The 16,084-nt window shown below is 37.2% G+C and overlaps 1 protein-coding gene across 2 annotated transcripts in view; it reads left to right on the top strand.

Annotated features, from left to right (window-relative positions):
* The window catches only part of KCNQ5 (potassium voltage-gated channel subfamily Q member 5), a 288,690-nt gene that overhangs the window by 193,979 nt on the left and 78,627 nt on the right, over positions 1–16,084 (top strand). For both annotated transcript variants that reach the window (XM_072036271.1, XM_072036272.1), the window contains exon 2: positions 6,878–6,968. In XM_072036271.1, the coding sequence (XP_071892372.1) occupies positions 6,878–6,968 (91 nt within the window). The remainder of the gene's footprint in view (positions 1–6,877; positions 6,969–16,084) is intronic.

Genomic DNA, 16,084 nt, shown 5'->3' with positions numbered 1-16,084 from the left:
ACCTACAGAGTTATCTAAGTACAGATTTTGTTCAGTAAATGAAGCATTCCCATTTGAAAATTTTGGTCCACAGAAAGACCTACTCTTTGAGTGTGACAGACATAGAGTTTTGTTATTTTTTATTGAATTGAGGCAATTGTACATGCAAACAAGAATTCTGGGATGAAAATCAGTATCACACCTCCCAGTCTTTAAAGTAGTTTAAATCTGTAAGAAGAACACATGCTTCCAAGGGAACATAGAAAGGTAGAAAATGGGACAGCAGTTTCAAATTAAGTCATGTGGATTGATTCAAATTATTTGTATTTTTTGTCTCAAAAACATGTTCCGTTGAAGCCAATGGAAAAATTTACCTCTTAGATAATGTCTGTGTCATAAGTAACTCAGAGCATTAAGCTCTTCAAATCCTTTGTTTTGTTTTAAGCTGATGTGCATGCTCAAGGAGGAATGATGCCTGCTTTATTGATTCCTGGAGAAATGTACCTTGGTGTTTTGCGTTTTGTATGCGATGAAATAGATTATCCAATGTGCACTTAATGACAGTTTGATTGGTGTCCCATAGGAATTTGAGATATTTCATTTGCTTGCTTTTAATTACATCTCCATTTTTAGCCTTTTCACTTCTTTGTCAATGTAAGCCAAATACAATCACTTAGAAGGCACTGATAGTTCATTTTCTACTTAAAATACAACAAAAAAGGTCAATTTAGTTGAACAAAGCAGTTGCTACAGCAGCAAGTTCAGTTCTTAAAAAAAAATGGGACATGAAATTCAGCTCAGATTTCTGTAATTCTGGAAAAAGCAAGATCAGAATATATAATAAGATGAATTTGCTGCAACTGTATTTTTTAATCTCAAAAAAAAAAAAAAAAAAAAAAAAACTTTCCCATCCAATGTATTTTCACATTTTAAGACAGTGAGATCTTTATACTGCAGCTCTCCATAGACAGGGTTGCTATGTTGGCTTTGGGGTAGAAGACAGCACAGTATCAAGCCCTTAAGGTGTTACACTCTTCCACTTGAAGAAAAGGTTGAAGAGCAAGTCATTTTAAAGAAAGCTTACAAGAGAAATTTATGAGCTCTCTTCTATGGGAGAGCGCTTATTCTCCATTCGGCTTTTGTCAAACATTTTTAACAAATTGTAATAACCTTTGTCATATCTCATTTTCCTGCATAAACAAGTCACATTGAAACTATAAATGATGGAAAATTTAATCCACATGGCTTGCACTATCAAAACTGTTAAACTGTATTCTTTTCCACCATGTCAGCAGAGCATTATCTGTTTTATAGAAATGTTGAAAAGATTACTTTTTAAGGGAGATACTACAGGACCTGCGTAAATATCCTCCTCAAGCCTGCACTAGCTGACGTTTTCACTTTCAGTTCTTCCTGAAGCTAGGAAAATGCTCCAGTGTTTGTCTTTTGGCATCTCATTGGAGATATTATTTCCACCCACCTCCAAAATTGACTGCTCAGAGATATGAGGAAGGGCACCAAGGCTCACAGGAACTGTCAGTTTTCTACCTGCCTTCCTATCTTAAGCATGCATGTTTGCTCAAGGATGGTACACCAGTCTAACAGATACATATCTTTACCTGCATGGGAATTTAGTGCCTTGCAAATTGTGTGTGTGTGTGTATCTCTAACCTTAGTAGACCAGCAGATGCTCTTTCTCTGTCCCTGTCAGCTCCATGGCACACTGAAGCCATGAAGTTTGCCTGTCTCACAGACCAAGGGAGAATGCCAACTGCATCAAGCCAAGACAGGGATCTTGTAGAGCAGCCCACTTACCAGATATCTGCCACTATGCTTTTTGTGAGAGCTGTTCACCAAAACTAATAGTCCCAAAGGAAGTAAAACAGTGCCATAAACAACAGTTTGTTTGTTTCCTTCCTTTCTTGGTTTTTCTCTGTGTATTGCATCCATTTATCTGAACCTCCAACAGGTGCTATACATCCAGGATAATCTTCAGGACATTTGCTTATCTAATGTCTCACATGTTTTACACATTTGAGAATTATAAAAAAAAAAAAAATCATTTAAAGGTCATACTTGGGTAGTTGGTGCTAAGAAAACGCCTGGATGCTAGCTATCAGAAGGAATTACTGATTTGGGGGCAGCTCTGTTAGGTCCTCTGTAAACTCAAACCTTGTGAATATAAACAACTTTCTGTAAATTTGCAAGTAATTGCCTTAATTCTGACTTTGTACCTGGGTGAAAAGTAAGAGCTACTTGTTGGTTACAGTTAAGGTTAGAAAAAGCTTTCAAATATTTTTCACCTTCCATACAAAATCCAGGACAATGGCACTGACAGTGGTTTACAAACAAGTTTTGGCCATAATCCTGAATATCCTTGTTTTTATGGGCATTAAATTACACCTCAAATAATACTGGAACATAACTCTGGTGGTCTAATTGCTTAATTATGTCACTTCAACAGTGATACACTTTTATTATTTGCAGAAGAGGTCATAAAACTGTTTTCAGATGTTTAACTTTTGATTATTTTAATTCTAGCAGTAAATAATGTAGCAAAATAGCTTTTAAAGGTCTTCGCTGAGTATATTTTTTATGCTTACAATGTTCCCTGAGTAGTGTTTGAACAATTTTTTAAGCTGAACATCCTCTGCCATATGAACATCCCTTAAATCACAAACTATAGTAAAACTCTGTTGAAAATTAAATAAATGGAGAATTGGTAGTTCCTAATTAACCAGTAAGAAAAGTTTATGAGAGGCGGATTGAATAAATATCAAAGCTTCTGAGTTATATTATCTTTCATAAATTGGCTTTTCTCCAATTAGTGTATGCTTTCAGAAGCCAGGGAAGAAGATGAAAGGATCTGCATCAAAATTGATTACTGCTGAAACAAAATGGAAGCTGCTGCTTTTGATAAAATACATGACTGTGGCAGTGCTTGAATAATTTTATGGGAACTTGCTGCCTAAGGCATATGTTTTACTGTCTGATACTAAATGCATGAGGAAAGACCATCTGTTTTTTTCAGCATGAACAAATATATGATCCAGATTGAACCACTAGAGGCCAAATATAATTGCTCTGTGTTTTGCTTTGCACCACTCTGTACCTACGGCAGCATCCCCTTGTATAGCATGTATCACAGCACACAGTTCCAATGCTGGCATTTGAAAATACTTTTTCCTCTGTTATGGGGGGTATAAGTCGACTATCCAGGGCTTAAGACAAACCTCTGCACGTCATCTGTCTATGGAAAAAGAGTTTGTGATAGAAAAGTACAACTTCTGATAAGCTTTGACCAGCAGGCCTTTGAACCTTCAGGTTTTATTTTTACTGGACAGACCCTTGTTGATGTCCAGCCAGGTGAAAGGCACTGCTGTGTCCTCCATGCCTTCAGCTCTTGCTGTGGAAACAGAGAGGCTTTCCTTCCATAGGCTGAGCAATCAGTAAAAAGTAGAAAGGTTGGAAGTGACTCCCAACTGGTTTACTTCGAAGGAAGGAAAGCAAGTCAGTGGCAAATAAACTACATAAAATGTTCCAGAACACTTAATCTTTTGACACTTTCTTTGCACTTTTGACACTTTCTTTAGGTGTTTTACAGCACCTAAAAGTATGCTTTTAGTTTTGCAAAGCTAACAGGACTGGGTTTCCTCCCTACCCAGAAGTTCTTATAGTCTAATTTTAGATATGCTGAATGGCAGGAAAAAAAGTGTTCGGTGTTGGAGGGAGGAATGAGGGATAGAGGGGCAAGATTCAAGTGTGTGGGTGGATAAATGCAAATATTTTCCTTTTGTTCTTTAATATTAATAACAATGCTCCTTTTTTTTTTTTTTTTTTTTTTTTTTTTTTTGTAGAGCTTCTGGAAAAAATGAGAACAAAAGGTTATAGAGGTTTGGAAAAATATCTTTCCAAGACCATTCTTATGTACTGCTGTGGGGATGGTGTCTGCTTTTCATGGATTATCTGCAGAACTATTGTCTACCAGGTGCTAATCTAAACTGTGCACCTGGCTTTCCTGAATATTTACTTGTGATTAATATACTGCTTAACTGTACTGGTTCCCTCTCTTGACTCACGTTTCCACTCTTACCATGAATTAATACTTTGCCAACACTGATCTTCTAAATCACAGTCCTTAGGAACTGTGGCAATTCATCACATGTGCTGGGTTCATAGAGGATGGTTTTGTGACTGCAGGACTGGGCTGGGACTTAAAAGGTCCAGGTTTATCTCACAGTTCTGCCAGAGACTTTCCATATAGCCTCAGGCAAGTCCCTTACCTTTTCCATGCCGTGGTCTCCAGCTGTGATATGAGAACAACAAACTTTCTTTTTCCTACTGCGTCTGTTTTCTATAATTATGCTACAAGAGATCTCTTCCAAGTGAAAACTTGTATTGTGTGTTTGGACAAGACCCAGTACAACTGGGCCTCGAATTTAGTTGGTATTACTGGAATACAACTTAAACAAGAGCAAATTTTTATACCTAAGAACAAAGAATGCAAGAAAATGTAATTTTAACTGATTCAGGACTAAAGAAATCCAGCAAAAGGAAATGACAACCTTTTATTGTAAATTCTTAGTCACTTCTTAATTTTATTTTGCCCTCTGTGCAAGCCTTAACTAGAAGAAACCACATTTATGACTATGCCAGTAGGATGTAATTAGAGCGGGTTTGTATCTGAAGACTGCAGAAGCTGAAACTACCAGCAATGTTCTGGGAGACTTTCCTTAAAAAACAAAGGTGGGGGAAAGGGAAGCAATCTTGCTCACAAGGTGGATATTTGTGAATTGGATCGGTCTTTCGTGAAACCTTTAAGCAAATATCTGCTGATCATTATCCTTTAGGCTTGAAGATAGATTTGCCAATGGTGTGTGACAGAGACTGCTTTACCCTCCTGCATACCATGAAACCACCATTTTATTTACAGCTCTTGATAGAGTTTATACACAAACTCCTATCAGATTTGATTTTCAGAACAGAACTTCTTCCCTGCAGTTAAGTGATGTGCATATGCCTCCAACATGTTATTGCATTGCACGTTAGATATTCTAAGAGAAATTCCAAAGAAATTGACTTACATTTTTTTGTCTAATGTACTACATATATTACTGCACTGCTGCATAATGGAAAGTCAGTATAAGGGGAAGAGCAATTTTAGCTCCTGAAGCACGTGTGGGCAGATGCAATAATGTATTAATGTTTATATCCAGTAGTTAGAATCAAAGAATAATTTAGGTTGGAAAGGGCTTCTTCAGGTCATGTAGAGCTAATTTCAAAGTCATATCAAGGCCTTTCCCAGCTGAGTTCTGAAAATCTCCAGGGACAGATATTGCCTTGTTGGTCAACTAGTTCACTGCTCAGCCAGCTTCATTGCGATTATTTTTTTCCTTATAACTAATCATAATTTTCCTTCCTGCAAATTGTGTCCTCTCTGCCTTTTCTGTAACCAAAATTGGATAGTTGACAGTCAGAATTCTTAGCCTCCTCTTGTTCAGGCTGGGAAAATCCAGCTTTGCTCAGACCCTCATGAGCGTTTGAGCTCAAGACCCTGACCACCTTGATGGCTCTCCACTAGCCTCACTTCAGTTTGTCCATCTCTCTCTCATGTTTCTGGAAGAGATTTCAGTCCTTTTTCCATCAGGAAGGAGCCATTCATACTTTCCTGCAGATATATCCCTGTATTAATTGAAATACACATTCCTGCTGGGTTAGAGCAAGAGTCCCAGCAATTCAGACAGAAGCCAAAGGCCTGTCTTTTTTTTCAGTTGATTGATTGCCCAGAATGATTGACAAGTATTTTAATGAGGAAAGTAGTGAAACATTGATAGAGTCAGTTATTACTACTTGCAAAACACAGTGCAAATGCTAGAATTTAGGATATAGAACATGCATTACGTTCTTTGCACGCTGAATGGTAACTTCCAATGTGCTACTTATGCAGTTCATGGTACTGTGGGTGAAGTGAACTTTTCTTCTGATCCGTTTCATAGAAAACAGTTTTCACCAGCACAGTGGCATTGTTATCAGCAAAGCAGTCCTGTAGGAAAGGATATTCCTTGTCATCCATGGTACAGGCTTCAGGAAAATACTAGTTCTTCAGGCTCATGTCTGTAAACACTACATGTGTGCTATATGCTGCAAGAAACAGGCACAAGAATTTCTACAGTGATATGGGGTGTCAGTATAGAGATTTGGCAGTGTGTTGGTGCTTTGCTTCTCCTGCATGCATTTGTCAGAACCATGAAGAGTGCAAGTTCAAAACTGTGATCATGTTTTCCCAGTTGTGATTACCTGTGTAAAACCCTCTTGACTCACTCCTATGCTTTAACTTCTTCCACTGATTGTATGATACAGAGTTTGTTCTCTGAACGGAAGCTAGTCATTTAGGGCAGCAATGCCACAGCCCAGCTGCCTTTGAAATTCTGTTAGTTTGTACATGAACTCTGTTGAAATGTCATAGCAGTTAGATGCAATATGTATCTTAGCTCTTAGATAATCATATACAGAAGACATCTGTGATCCACTGTTGGAGATCCTTCAGACTAATGAGAGAACTCTCCCATTATTGATCTTGCTTTCGAGCCACTAAGAGTAGCTGGACTGGATAAATGCACAGGGCTAGGAAACCAAAAGTAGTGTCAGTGTATGTTGGTCATTTCACCAAGAAAATCTTGATTCTTATGTTTGTTTACATTAACTCTACTGGTGCTGCACAAAAGTCTTTAGAATCATGAAGAGGCAGTTCAGATGTCTTTAGTAACTGAATTCCCTTTTGTTAAAAAAGACTGTTAATTGACAGTCTTCTATTAATGTTGGTGAAGTAGGATTTATATAAATACTAGGTCAGGGTTCTGAAAAATATTAACAATTATTAATATTCTTTCTTTTTCAGTTTTCTCCTTGTGTTTGGTTGCTTGATTTTGTCCGTGTTTTCCACTATTCCTGAACACACAAAACTTGCCTCTGGTTGTCTCTTCATTTTGGTAAGTGAAACTTCTAAGTAAAAGACAGTTTTACAGATACATTATATACACTCAAATCCTCTTCCTCACCATGGAGAGAATAATGTAATTCTTGAATACTTTAACAAACCAGACTTTTTATCATGATGATGAAAAAATAAAAAATAAAGAGTATTCTACCATCTTTTTCTTTAAAAACAAGTCAAGATTGTAAGTGCTAATAAACTACTGTATTGCATCTTCTTTTTACTTGAGAATTGCTGTGTTTTGTTACTAATAGTCTTTCTACTGCAGTTTGGCAGTGACTGAGCATGATACTGCTGCCTTTGATACTGCTGCTGCCATTTATAAAGTCAGTATGTAGTAAGAGGCACTTATACTTAAAATAGGAAATAATTTTGGTATCTTAGATACCAATTTGTGCAAGCTATTGGTGGATACTGACATTTAGTGACAGTTGCTGCAGTAGCATGTGGTAGTTTCATTATTTCTTCATAATACATGCTTTGTGTTATGTTTATCTCTCTTTTTTTTCCCTTCTGAGGTAGATATAAATGTCTTTAATCCCTAAAAGTGCTTAGCATTTTTCATGCATTGTATAGATGCCACTTTATTCATCTGCTTCTTGATGGGCCATTTAGTTCTGCAAGTGATGGCCTGAGGATAAGCGGTAGTGGTCATTAAAATGTCACTGTATACCCAGAGTTACCATGGTTATTTCAGTTCCATGTACACAGAAGACTGTGGCTTGTTAGGTAGTGCCTGCGGTGAAGTAACTGTTGACAAATGCCAACATTTTAATTGTCATCACTGTATATAACTGAAAGAACTAGTTTTGAGAATAGCTTCCTAATGAATTACAGTGTGAGCAGTCTGATAAACATAATTGCAGTGTGTGGTATGCCTCCAGAGCACAATGTGCTACTGCATCCAGATACCTGAACTAAACGTGCGGAGCTGGCTAGCTGCAGAAGTGTGGTGCTCTGCACCACCTGATTATGTTTTTTCTTAGCAGGGCTAATTAGGGAGAACCATGCTAAGTATGGTATTCTGCTTCCTAGCCATGTTAGCCTTTTTATTTATTTATTTATCTGGAGAAAAGATCAAGTGGCATTAAGCCAGCTAAAAGTGATCAGATTTAATCCTGCACTCATACCTACTTCCATTAGTTGCATAGTTGAACAACACTTGGCAGATGGAAGTTTGTTTGAATGCTCTGTAACTAATTATGTTATTGCGATTATTATTACACTAATTGCTGAGGTTTTCTGGTACAGAAAACAGGAAAATTTGTTTTGTCTGAAAACACCCATTTTCAGATAGAAGGTGCTTTCTTGACAAGTAGTCTGTTTCCCTGTATGCTTATGCAAATTAGTTGCAGAAAAGCCATTTGTTCTGACAGAAAATATGTGTTTCCCTTGAGCCGCATATTAGTTGATTGTGCTGGTACACTTACCGCTGATTCCTCAGCTGGATGATAAACACGTTCCCTGTGGTTTGCTGTGGCTCACCTGGGAGCCTTACCAAGCAAGAGTTCTGTGAAGTCCTCGGTTTGCTCCCATGGCCAGGTTGAGGTTTGGGAGCTCCATTAGCCCATACCCCAGTCCTTGTAGTGGTGTCCATCAGCAGAGCTGCATTGTTTGGGGTTTGGTGCATGAAACTTTGCTGCACTTCTTGCTGTCATGGCCTCAGAGATGGAGTTTGTCCATCTCAGTAATTCTGACTTTACATCTTCTGTCATCCTCTGAACAGAGAAATGTCCCTAAGGAGGATCCCAAGGAAGGTGGATAGTTAATCCTTGAAGCATCGAAGCTCTAGTAGCTTGGTCCAACATTTCTATGCTATAGCCTTGTGTGTTCAACAAACCCTTGTCAGGAATAAATCTAGTGATGACGAATTTTACGGCTCCTGCTGTGGGTCTCTAATGGAGAAAAATATAAACACAGCAAAGCATGAAGTTCCAGAAGCAGGCTAAAGCTGACTGGTTTATTCCAGTTTGCTGCTGCATGATTTGCTCCCTCTCTGCATACTGAATCACTAGCTGATATTAGTAATGTTATCAAAGCAGGCTTTTGCAACCACAAAATAAGAAAATAATGCAGCTCTACATTAAGTCATGAGGAGTTGTTTTGGCTGTGCCAACAAATAATTACAGTCACTAGAGTTTCTACAACCTTTTACTTGCAGTGATTCACACAATTCTTACAAGTGTGTCATTTAGTAGAGACAGTTGTATTAACTATCAGAGGTCTGCTTTAATACTGTTTTGCTTCGTGCTCAAGATAGAAGATAGATGTTTATTTTCTAATGAAGTACAGTACAAATACAACAATCTCTAGAGCTGCCTGCTGGGTTTCTGTGAACTGTTTGCTTCACAGATTTATTCCAGATGGTCCCCCCTAGAGCCATGTTAATTGGCTAAAAAGCTAATGTAATGTTCCTTCAGCTTAATACCTGAGCTGCTGCTTGCACCAGCACCTGTGACTTTTGATGTATTGCAGCTATTTGCAATTACATGGGAAGGTTAAAGAGGGAAGTGTAAATGAGGTAAGTAAACCTTTCCTTCCTTCCTTCTCAGAAAGGCCAGAGGAGCTGAGGAGATTATTGTTCTGCAATCAGTCAGTTCCATTTATCCATCTCCCTGAGCCTCACCTTACAAGGGAGCAGAGAACATAGCCCCTAATCACTGCATCCTAAGTGCTCTCTCAGAAAAATACAACAGAGTGCAATAGCTCAAAGTAAATAATTGTTTAGGAAAGCAGTATTAGCTGAGGGCTTCTGAGCGTCAGCAGCAGTTAATGGACTTGTCTGGACTGCAGAAATTCCCAAGCTCTGCTCCCAAGGCTGGCACAAAGCTGCCACGCTGCGTCAGGCTGTACTCAGCCAGGGCTTCAGTGCTGGCATCTGAGCAAACACTACTGGATTCCTTGGTACCCTCTACTTATCTGGGGGCCTGTCAAATGAAAAGCGCTTAGTATTTGGGTTTTATGCTTAAAATTAAAGTCCTTCAGATATGTTAAGTGTATGTGAAATATTGCTACATCAGTAATGAATTTGGTTAGATTTTCTTCCAGAAATAATAAGCCTAACCAGAGGGAGAGCATCAGATAAAACTCCTTATACCTACAATCATAATTACGCTTTAGCCTCATCTGAGCACATAACTTCTGGCACTCCGGCTGTAGCAGTGATATATCCCAGACAGACAGTAGAATAAAATCTACTTCAACATCAAAAAAGCCACAAGCAGCTTAAGAATCCAACTAACACAGCAAGAAAATAATCTTTCGTGTATTGCTGATCTCCTACAAGTACATTTGCTGGCGCTTTATCAAATAGTACACACAAGGGAAGTAAAACTTGGGCTGGAAAGGCAAAATCAAATCTTTTGGGGATGATAGCCAGGAAAGAGTATATTTGGAACTGTAGGGAATTCACTCTCATGATCAAACTTTCTATATTTTAAGATCATTTTCAGGTAAAGCTGTGAATAACTGGTTCACTTCTATTTGTTTATTGTCTATTCGAGAAAATAAAAGAATTTGACTTGACCCACAAAGAGCTGGCAAATCAGAAAGTCCAGAAAAAGTCTTGGATCAGATTAGATGCCTCATTTGACCTGGCATAAAACATTCTTTGTGTATTTGAGCACTTTAAAAATCTTGGCTTAAAAGTAAAATTGACGCTGTAGAAAAGAAACACCATTTTTATTTGAAGTGACAAGTAATCCTTTTTTTTTTTTTTTTTTTTCCCATTATTCTCATTTTTAAGCACATTGGAAAGATTGCAAAACTCATGAATTTCTGCAGAACTTGTTTTGTCAATTCTATTTTGTGTTTTTCTCTGAAAAGAGCTGGGATAGAAAGCTATACACAGTTCTGCAGAATAAGGACCTCGGAAAATGTTCTCTAGGAACATGTTCTTCAGGCAGAAATAGTTCCCAAAGACATAAAAGCAGACAGTGTAGCTCGCTTCTAAACTTACTGTGGTCACTTACATGAATCCAAAAGGAGAGTCTAGTAAGTGCTTCTAGCAATTAAGCTCTTCCTAAGATTTTTCTCTTCTAATATATTCCCATAAATGAAATGTAGAAAGAGGATGAACATTGATTAGAAAACATAGGGTATAGCTGCCCTGTAGCAGGCAAGCACATATTCAATTTGTCTCTGCTCTAGGAAAGTGAATCCATCCACAGAAATGTAATCATACAAATACTAGCTACAAAATGTTAAGGCTGGGAAGAACATATTTAAAAAATAAAAATAAATAAAAATAAAAATAATAAAAATAAAAGAGAGAGAGAGAGATTGATGTTCCTTTGTTCAGAAAGTCACATATTCTGATTTAGATTTATTATCCCAGAACTTGAGTCATCTCATGACACATGGATAAAAGACCACTGGACCTGGGCAGTAGATGCTGTCTAAGTAGATGGCTCTGTAGGACAGGCTAACAATGCATAGAAGGAAAAATGAACGATCATGAGAGATTTCAATTATAGATACATCTCTAACAAAAAAAGCTAGGGTATAGACCACAGTTATTACAGTTCCATTGATTCTTTTCCAAAGAGAAACACATGAACTAATCCATGAGAAAAAATTAGTGATTTTCAAGTTTGCTAGAGGTTGTAAAAACTCAGAAATGTCTTTTTTAAGAAAATGCTCATTTTCAATGTTTCCTTTCATTCCAAATCAAAACAAGGATTATAAAATTCAAAATTTCTCTATAGAACTCTTTGAAAAATTCACAGAATCACAGAATCACAGAATCACAGAATTTCTAGGTTGGAAGAGACCTCAAGATCATCGAGTCCAACCTCTAACCTAACACTAACAGTCCCCACTAAACCATATCCCTAAGCTCTACATCTAAACGTCTTTTGAAAACTTCCAGGGATGGTGACTCCACCACCTCCCTGGGCAGCCTGTTCCAGTGAACAGTGAATTCCAGTGAATTCTACCTGTTAGATATTTGAAACTGATGTTATCAATAACAAAATAAGAGAGGGAAATGTATTTTTGATAAGGTCAAAGCCTCCATATTTTCATTGTTATTTGGATTCATATGCTCTACTATTTTAAGGCAATAACATGAGTATAAAGCAATTCAACCGTATCATAATAAACTACTTGTTAGCTTTGAAAGAGTATAGTCTTACCCTTTCAATATAAACAATTTCATGTCTTTGTTAATTATTAATTTCATGTCCTTGTTAATTACATTGATACTCTCCTGTTATGTATACTTAATTCATTAAATAAGAACTGAATGTTACAAGAATTTGCACCAGATCTCATTAAAACTGCCCAAGAACCTTTGTGTGCAAACAGAGATGACTTTCTGTATGAAACCTAAGTTCTGGTTGCACCTTTCTGAAACTAAAACTTATTAGGAGGAAGTTTTACTGAAAGCAAAAATGTAAATGAAATGTTGAAGTTATTTAAAAACAGTAGATGTCCCCAAAGCTGTAATTCTCCTGTTGTAAGGCAGCACTGGCACTCCCAACCAACCAACAAACCTCTAAAACAAATACACACTGTAGCTATGGAGAGAGATGAAAGTAACAATAAAAATGATTTCATAACAAATGAACATGACACCATATATAAAACGGTGAATGTATCTATGAAAAATCTATTGTCAACAGTGCTAAGTGTGTTAAAACACACTTCAAACATATCAGAGAATTAAAAAAGTCTTGATACTGGCATAACCCTATTACTGATATGGTTCTGGGCTTGATTATATTGTCTGTAACATTTTGTCCATTTTTTTTTTATTCTTCTTTACTAAGGAAAAACAACCTTTATAAAGAGAAGAATGAAAAATCACGCATTGAATTGAATCAATTTTTTCTCTTGTAATTAAAAAATGCAATGTATTATGCTTCTAATGGGAAAGCTTAAATGGGTTTGATGACTAAAGATGACTAAAACAGCATTATTACACATGATCTGCAATCAGGGCAAAGAAAAGTCTCATAGCTTAATCATTTTAAGAAGGTAGGATAACTACGAACAGTTACCGCAAGTGCTACAGTGTTCAACAGCAAATGCAGTAGCAGGCAAGAAAGAGTTTCAGAGTCATTGCCAGAGCATTTGCCAGGAAGAACTACTTAACAGGTGTCCTCCAGTAAGAGACCTCCATTTACTGTGCAATGTAAAGATCACTGGAGCTGTTTCTTTTGTTTTCCCAGCACAAAGAAGACTAACATTGCTTCAAAGGCAGAGAATATATTCTTAAGAGGGAAAGGACTGGCAATGTTATTTAAAAAAGGGCCTTTTACCCAGCCTTTCAGTAGGCCACTTTCTGAAGAACACTCACAACTTGAGGATTTGGAGATTAAGAGTGAAAAAAGGAGAGAATTCAATGTTAGTAATGAGGTGTCAGGATTCAGATTAATATAATTCTTTGAGGAGGGAAAAGCACATCTCCCTTTAGACTAATCAACACATCATCCTAAAGGATCAAACCAGTTGTCCCTGACCTCCTTTAAGGACAAATGAGCAACACTCCTTGCACAACTGCTCTTCCATTACATCTTTACCTTTTTATCAGTTTAAGTGATAACAAGGTAGCATGATAAACCTATTCTAAGCCATAAGTATAATATTTTACATAGATGCATATTTGTAATAGTTTATGTTATAGTCTTCAGTACTGAACTTCATTAGCTTCATGGCAGAGTTAGATAAGGTTCTGGACTTCTTGTATTGGTAGCAAGAACTACCTCAGAAATTCAGACCTGATCTTGTTAGGGAAATATTGATTTGCCAGATGGAAATGCAGAATATATCTCTAGAGGAAAGCCAAAGTATGGGGTTATAATGTTTAAGGAAGAGGTCTACCAAACATTATATTATAAAAGGAAAAGAATGCTGAAAAAGGCAGAACATCAGTGATATGAAAGCTGTTTGTAAATCTAAACCTAAACCCCTATGGTCTGAGTAACGTACAGAAACTATAATCCACTTAGTCACTTTGCACAGATGTGACGATGCTTGCAAAGACGTTTCTTACTACAGCCAAAATGCGAAGTTTCCTCAAGCAAGAGAAAGGGTCTGCTCAAAAAATTTAGTTTAAAGACATCAAAATCAAGCATATAGATACAAAATACAGATAAATATCAAAATTATCTGCAAGGATCAGGTGCAGAAGTATATTCAAAGACAGTTTAAAGTTTAGATGATGACAAATTCAAGGAGACACAGAGGAACTAAATTCAGTCCTGACACTGTGATGGGGGTGAGATACGATGATGAATTAGCAAAATAAGCACTGGTCATTTAAAACTTGGAGGTTTACATTGAGTGCCTAAGGAAAGGGTGTATGTCATGTACAGGATAATAGTTTTGGTATCAAAACTGAACCAGACAGGAATTGGCTGATTGCACCATATGAAGATATGATCGCAGGAAATGAATGTCTCACAAAGATATATGTATATGTTTTTAAGAGGATGTGGAAGGGTTTTGCTCTTCTCTTTTTCCAGGAGACCAAAATTCCAGAGCCTAGGAAAGATGGTAGAAAAAGCTAAAAAATACTGGATTTCAAAGTTTAATTATTGGAGAGAAAAAAGAAAAAAGAAAAAAAAGAAAAAAAAAAAAAAGGATACCAAGCTAACTTTTTCACTGAACCTAGGAAGTTGAATAGAAATATTATAAATGAATACTTGTACAAGTAACGTAAATGTCTGGTGAGATTACAGAAGCAAATAAGTTCAGTAAACTAGATGTATAAACAGGATTTTGGCAGATTGGATAAAGTACTTTCCAAGTCCAATTTGCCAAAATTTACCAGTTGTCAGATAACACTTTCTTGAAATTGCTTTCTGTATTTGGTACTGGAAACATTTCAGAGCACATAATCCCAGATGCCCAGAGGTCTCCCAATAATCAAAACGTACATCAATATGCTTGTACGGAAGATCCATTAAAGAGCTTTGGGAATATTTGGGAAAACTGCTTAAAGAACACTGCAAATATAATTTGCAGAATCTCTAGGTTTTATCAACTCTAAACACACTAAGACCAAAGAATAAAAGAACCATCCCCCTCCACTGTATAGCATGTCAAATGTTCTCAGTTAATTCACATACATGTGTTCAGTCATAACAACTAGCCTAAGCCCCTTGCACCAATGCAAAATTAGCATGGATGCCAGAGCATAAAAGGATTCAAGTCTGTGCTGTCTCTGGCACCCATTCTACATTTCTTTTGGACAGAGTGAAAGATATCAAATTCTTCACAAACATTTCAAAAGGAAGATCTGTGAGCAGTGTAGCTACAGAGACATGTGCTTGAACGTCTGCCTGTAACATGTGACATCAGAAACTTGACTACAGCAGAAAAAAATGCGTGAAGAAAACACAAAGGAGATGCAAAGGCCTGGGTACAGCTGTACAGAGCTTAGTTGTTTTCAATATTCAGATAATTTTAAAATTAAAATAAGACCATTCATTGCTGATACCTCACTACAGAGAAAGAATACATGAACAAGCACAAGGCAAGATACAAAAATGCTTGGAAAGCAGAGAATTATTCTACAGTGTGAGATTTATTAATATTGTCTCCATTCAGGAACTATCTCAGAAACATAGTTGTACCTGACATAAACAAATGATCTGGAGCAAAACAGTGGGTGTCAGTGGGAGGCACTGGAAAGCATGACATTTAAGAATGTTTTTGTGTCTGGAGAAGAGTAGGATGGACGTGACGAACGGCAGAATCAGCATTTCCCATGGCCATTTTCCCAATTTGAGAAGGAGTTTTCAGTTATCACTAGGGTCTTTCTGGAAGAACTACATCCACCAAAATTTAAGAGCCAAAAGGAGTATGTTTGCCCACACATGCACTTGGATGGTAAGCACCATAATCTGCAAGTGGAGTGGGGAGAAATGCACTTTTGGCAGTGGATCCTGGAGCTTCTGTGGCATTTGTTTCTGTGGCATTGTCAGTTGTCCTAGGGTTTCTGTCTTTCCTCTGTGGATGCATAGGAAGGTTAGTGCAGTTTCAGTGCTAGGAAATGGGTCTGCTATGGTAAACACTCTATAAGGGATGATGAAAAACGTAATTAAATTGTAGCTACCTAATTCTGCTAAGTGTTTTTGCTACCTGATTCAAAGCTGCTTTTGC

This window comes from Anas platyrhynchos, chromosome 3 (assembly GCF_047663525.1).
Source record: "Anas platyrhynchos isolate ZD024472 breed Pekin duck chromosome 3, IASCAAS_PekinDuck_T2T, whole genome shotgun sequence".
Lineage (NCBI taxonomy): Eukaryota > Metazoa > Chordata > Aves > Anseriformes > Anatidae > Anas > Anas platyrhynchos.
The sequence above is the reverse complement of the archived record's forward strand: the minus strand, read 5'-3'. Positions and strand labels throughout refer to the sequence as shown.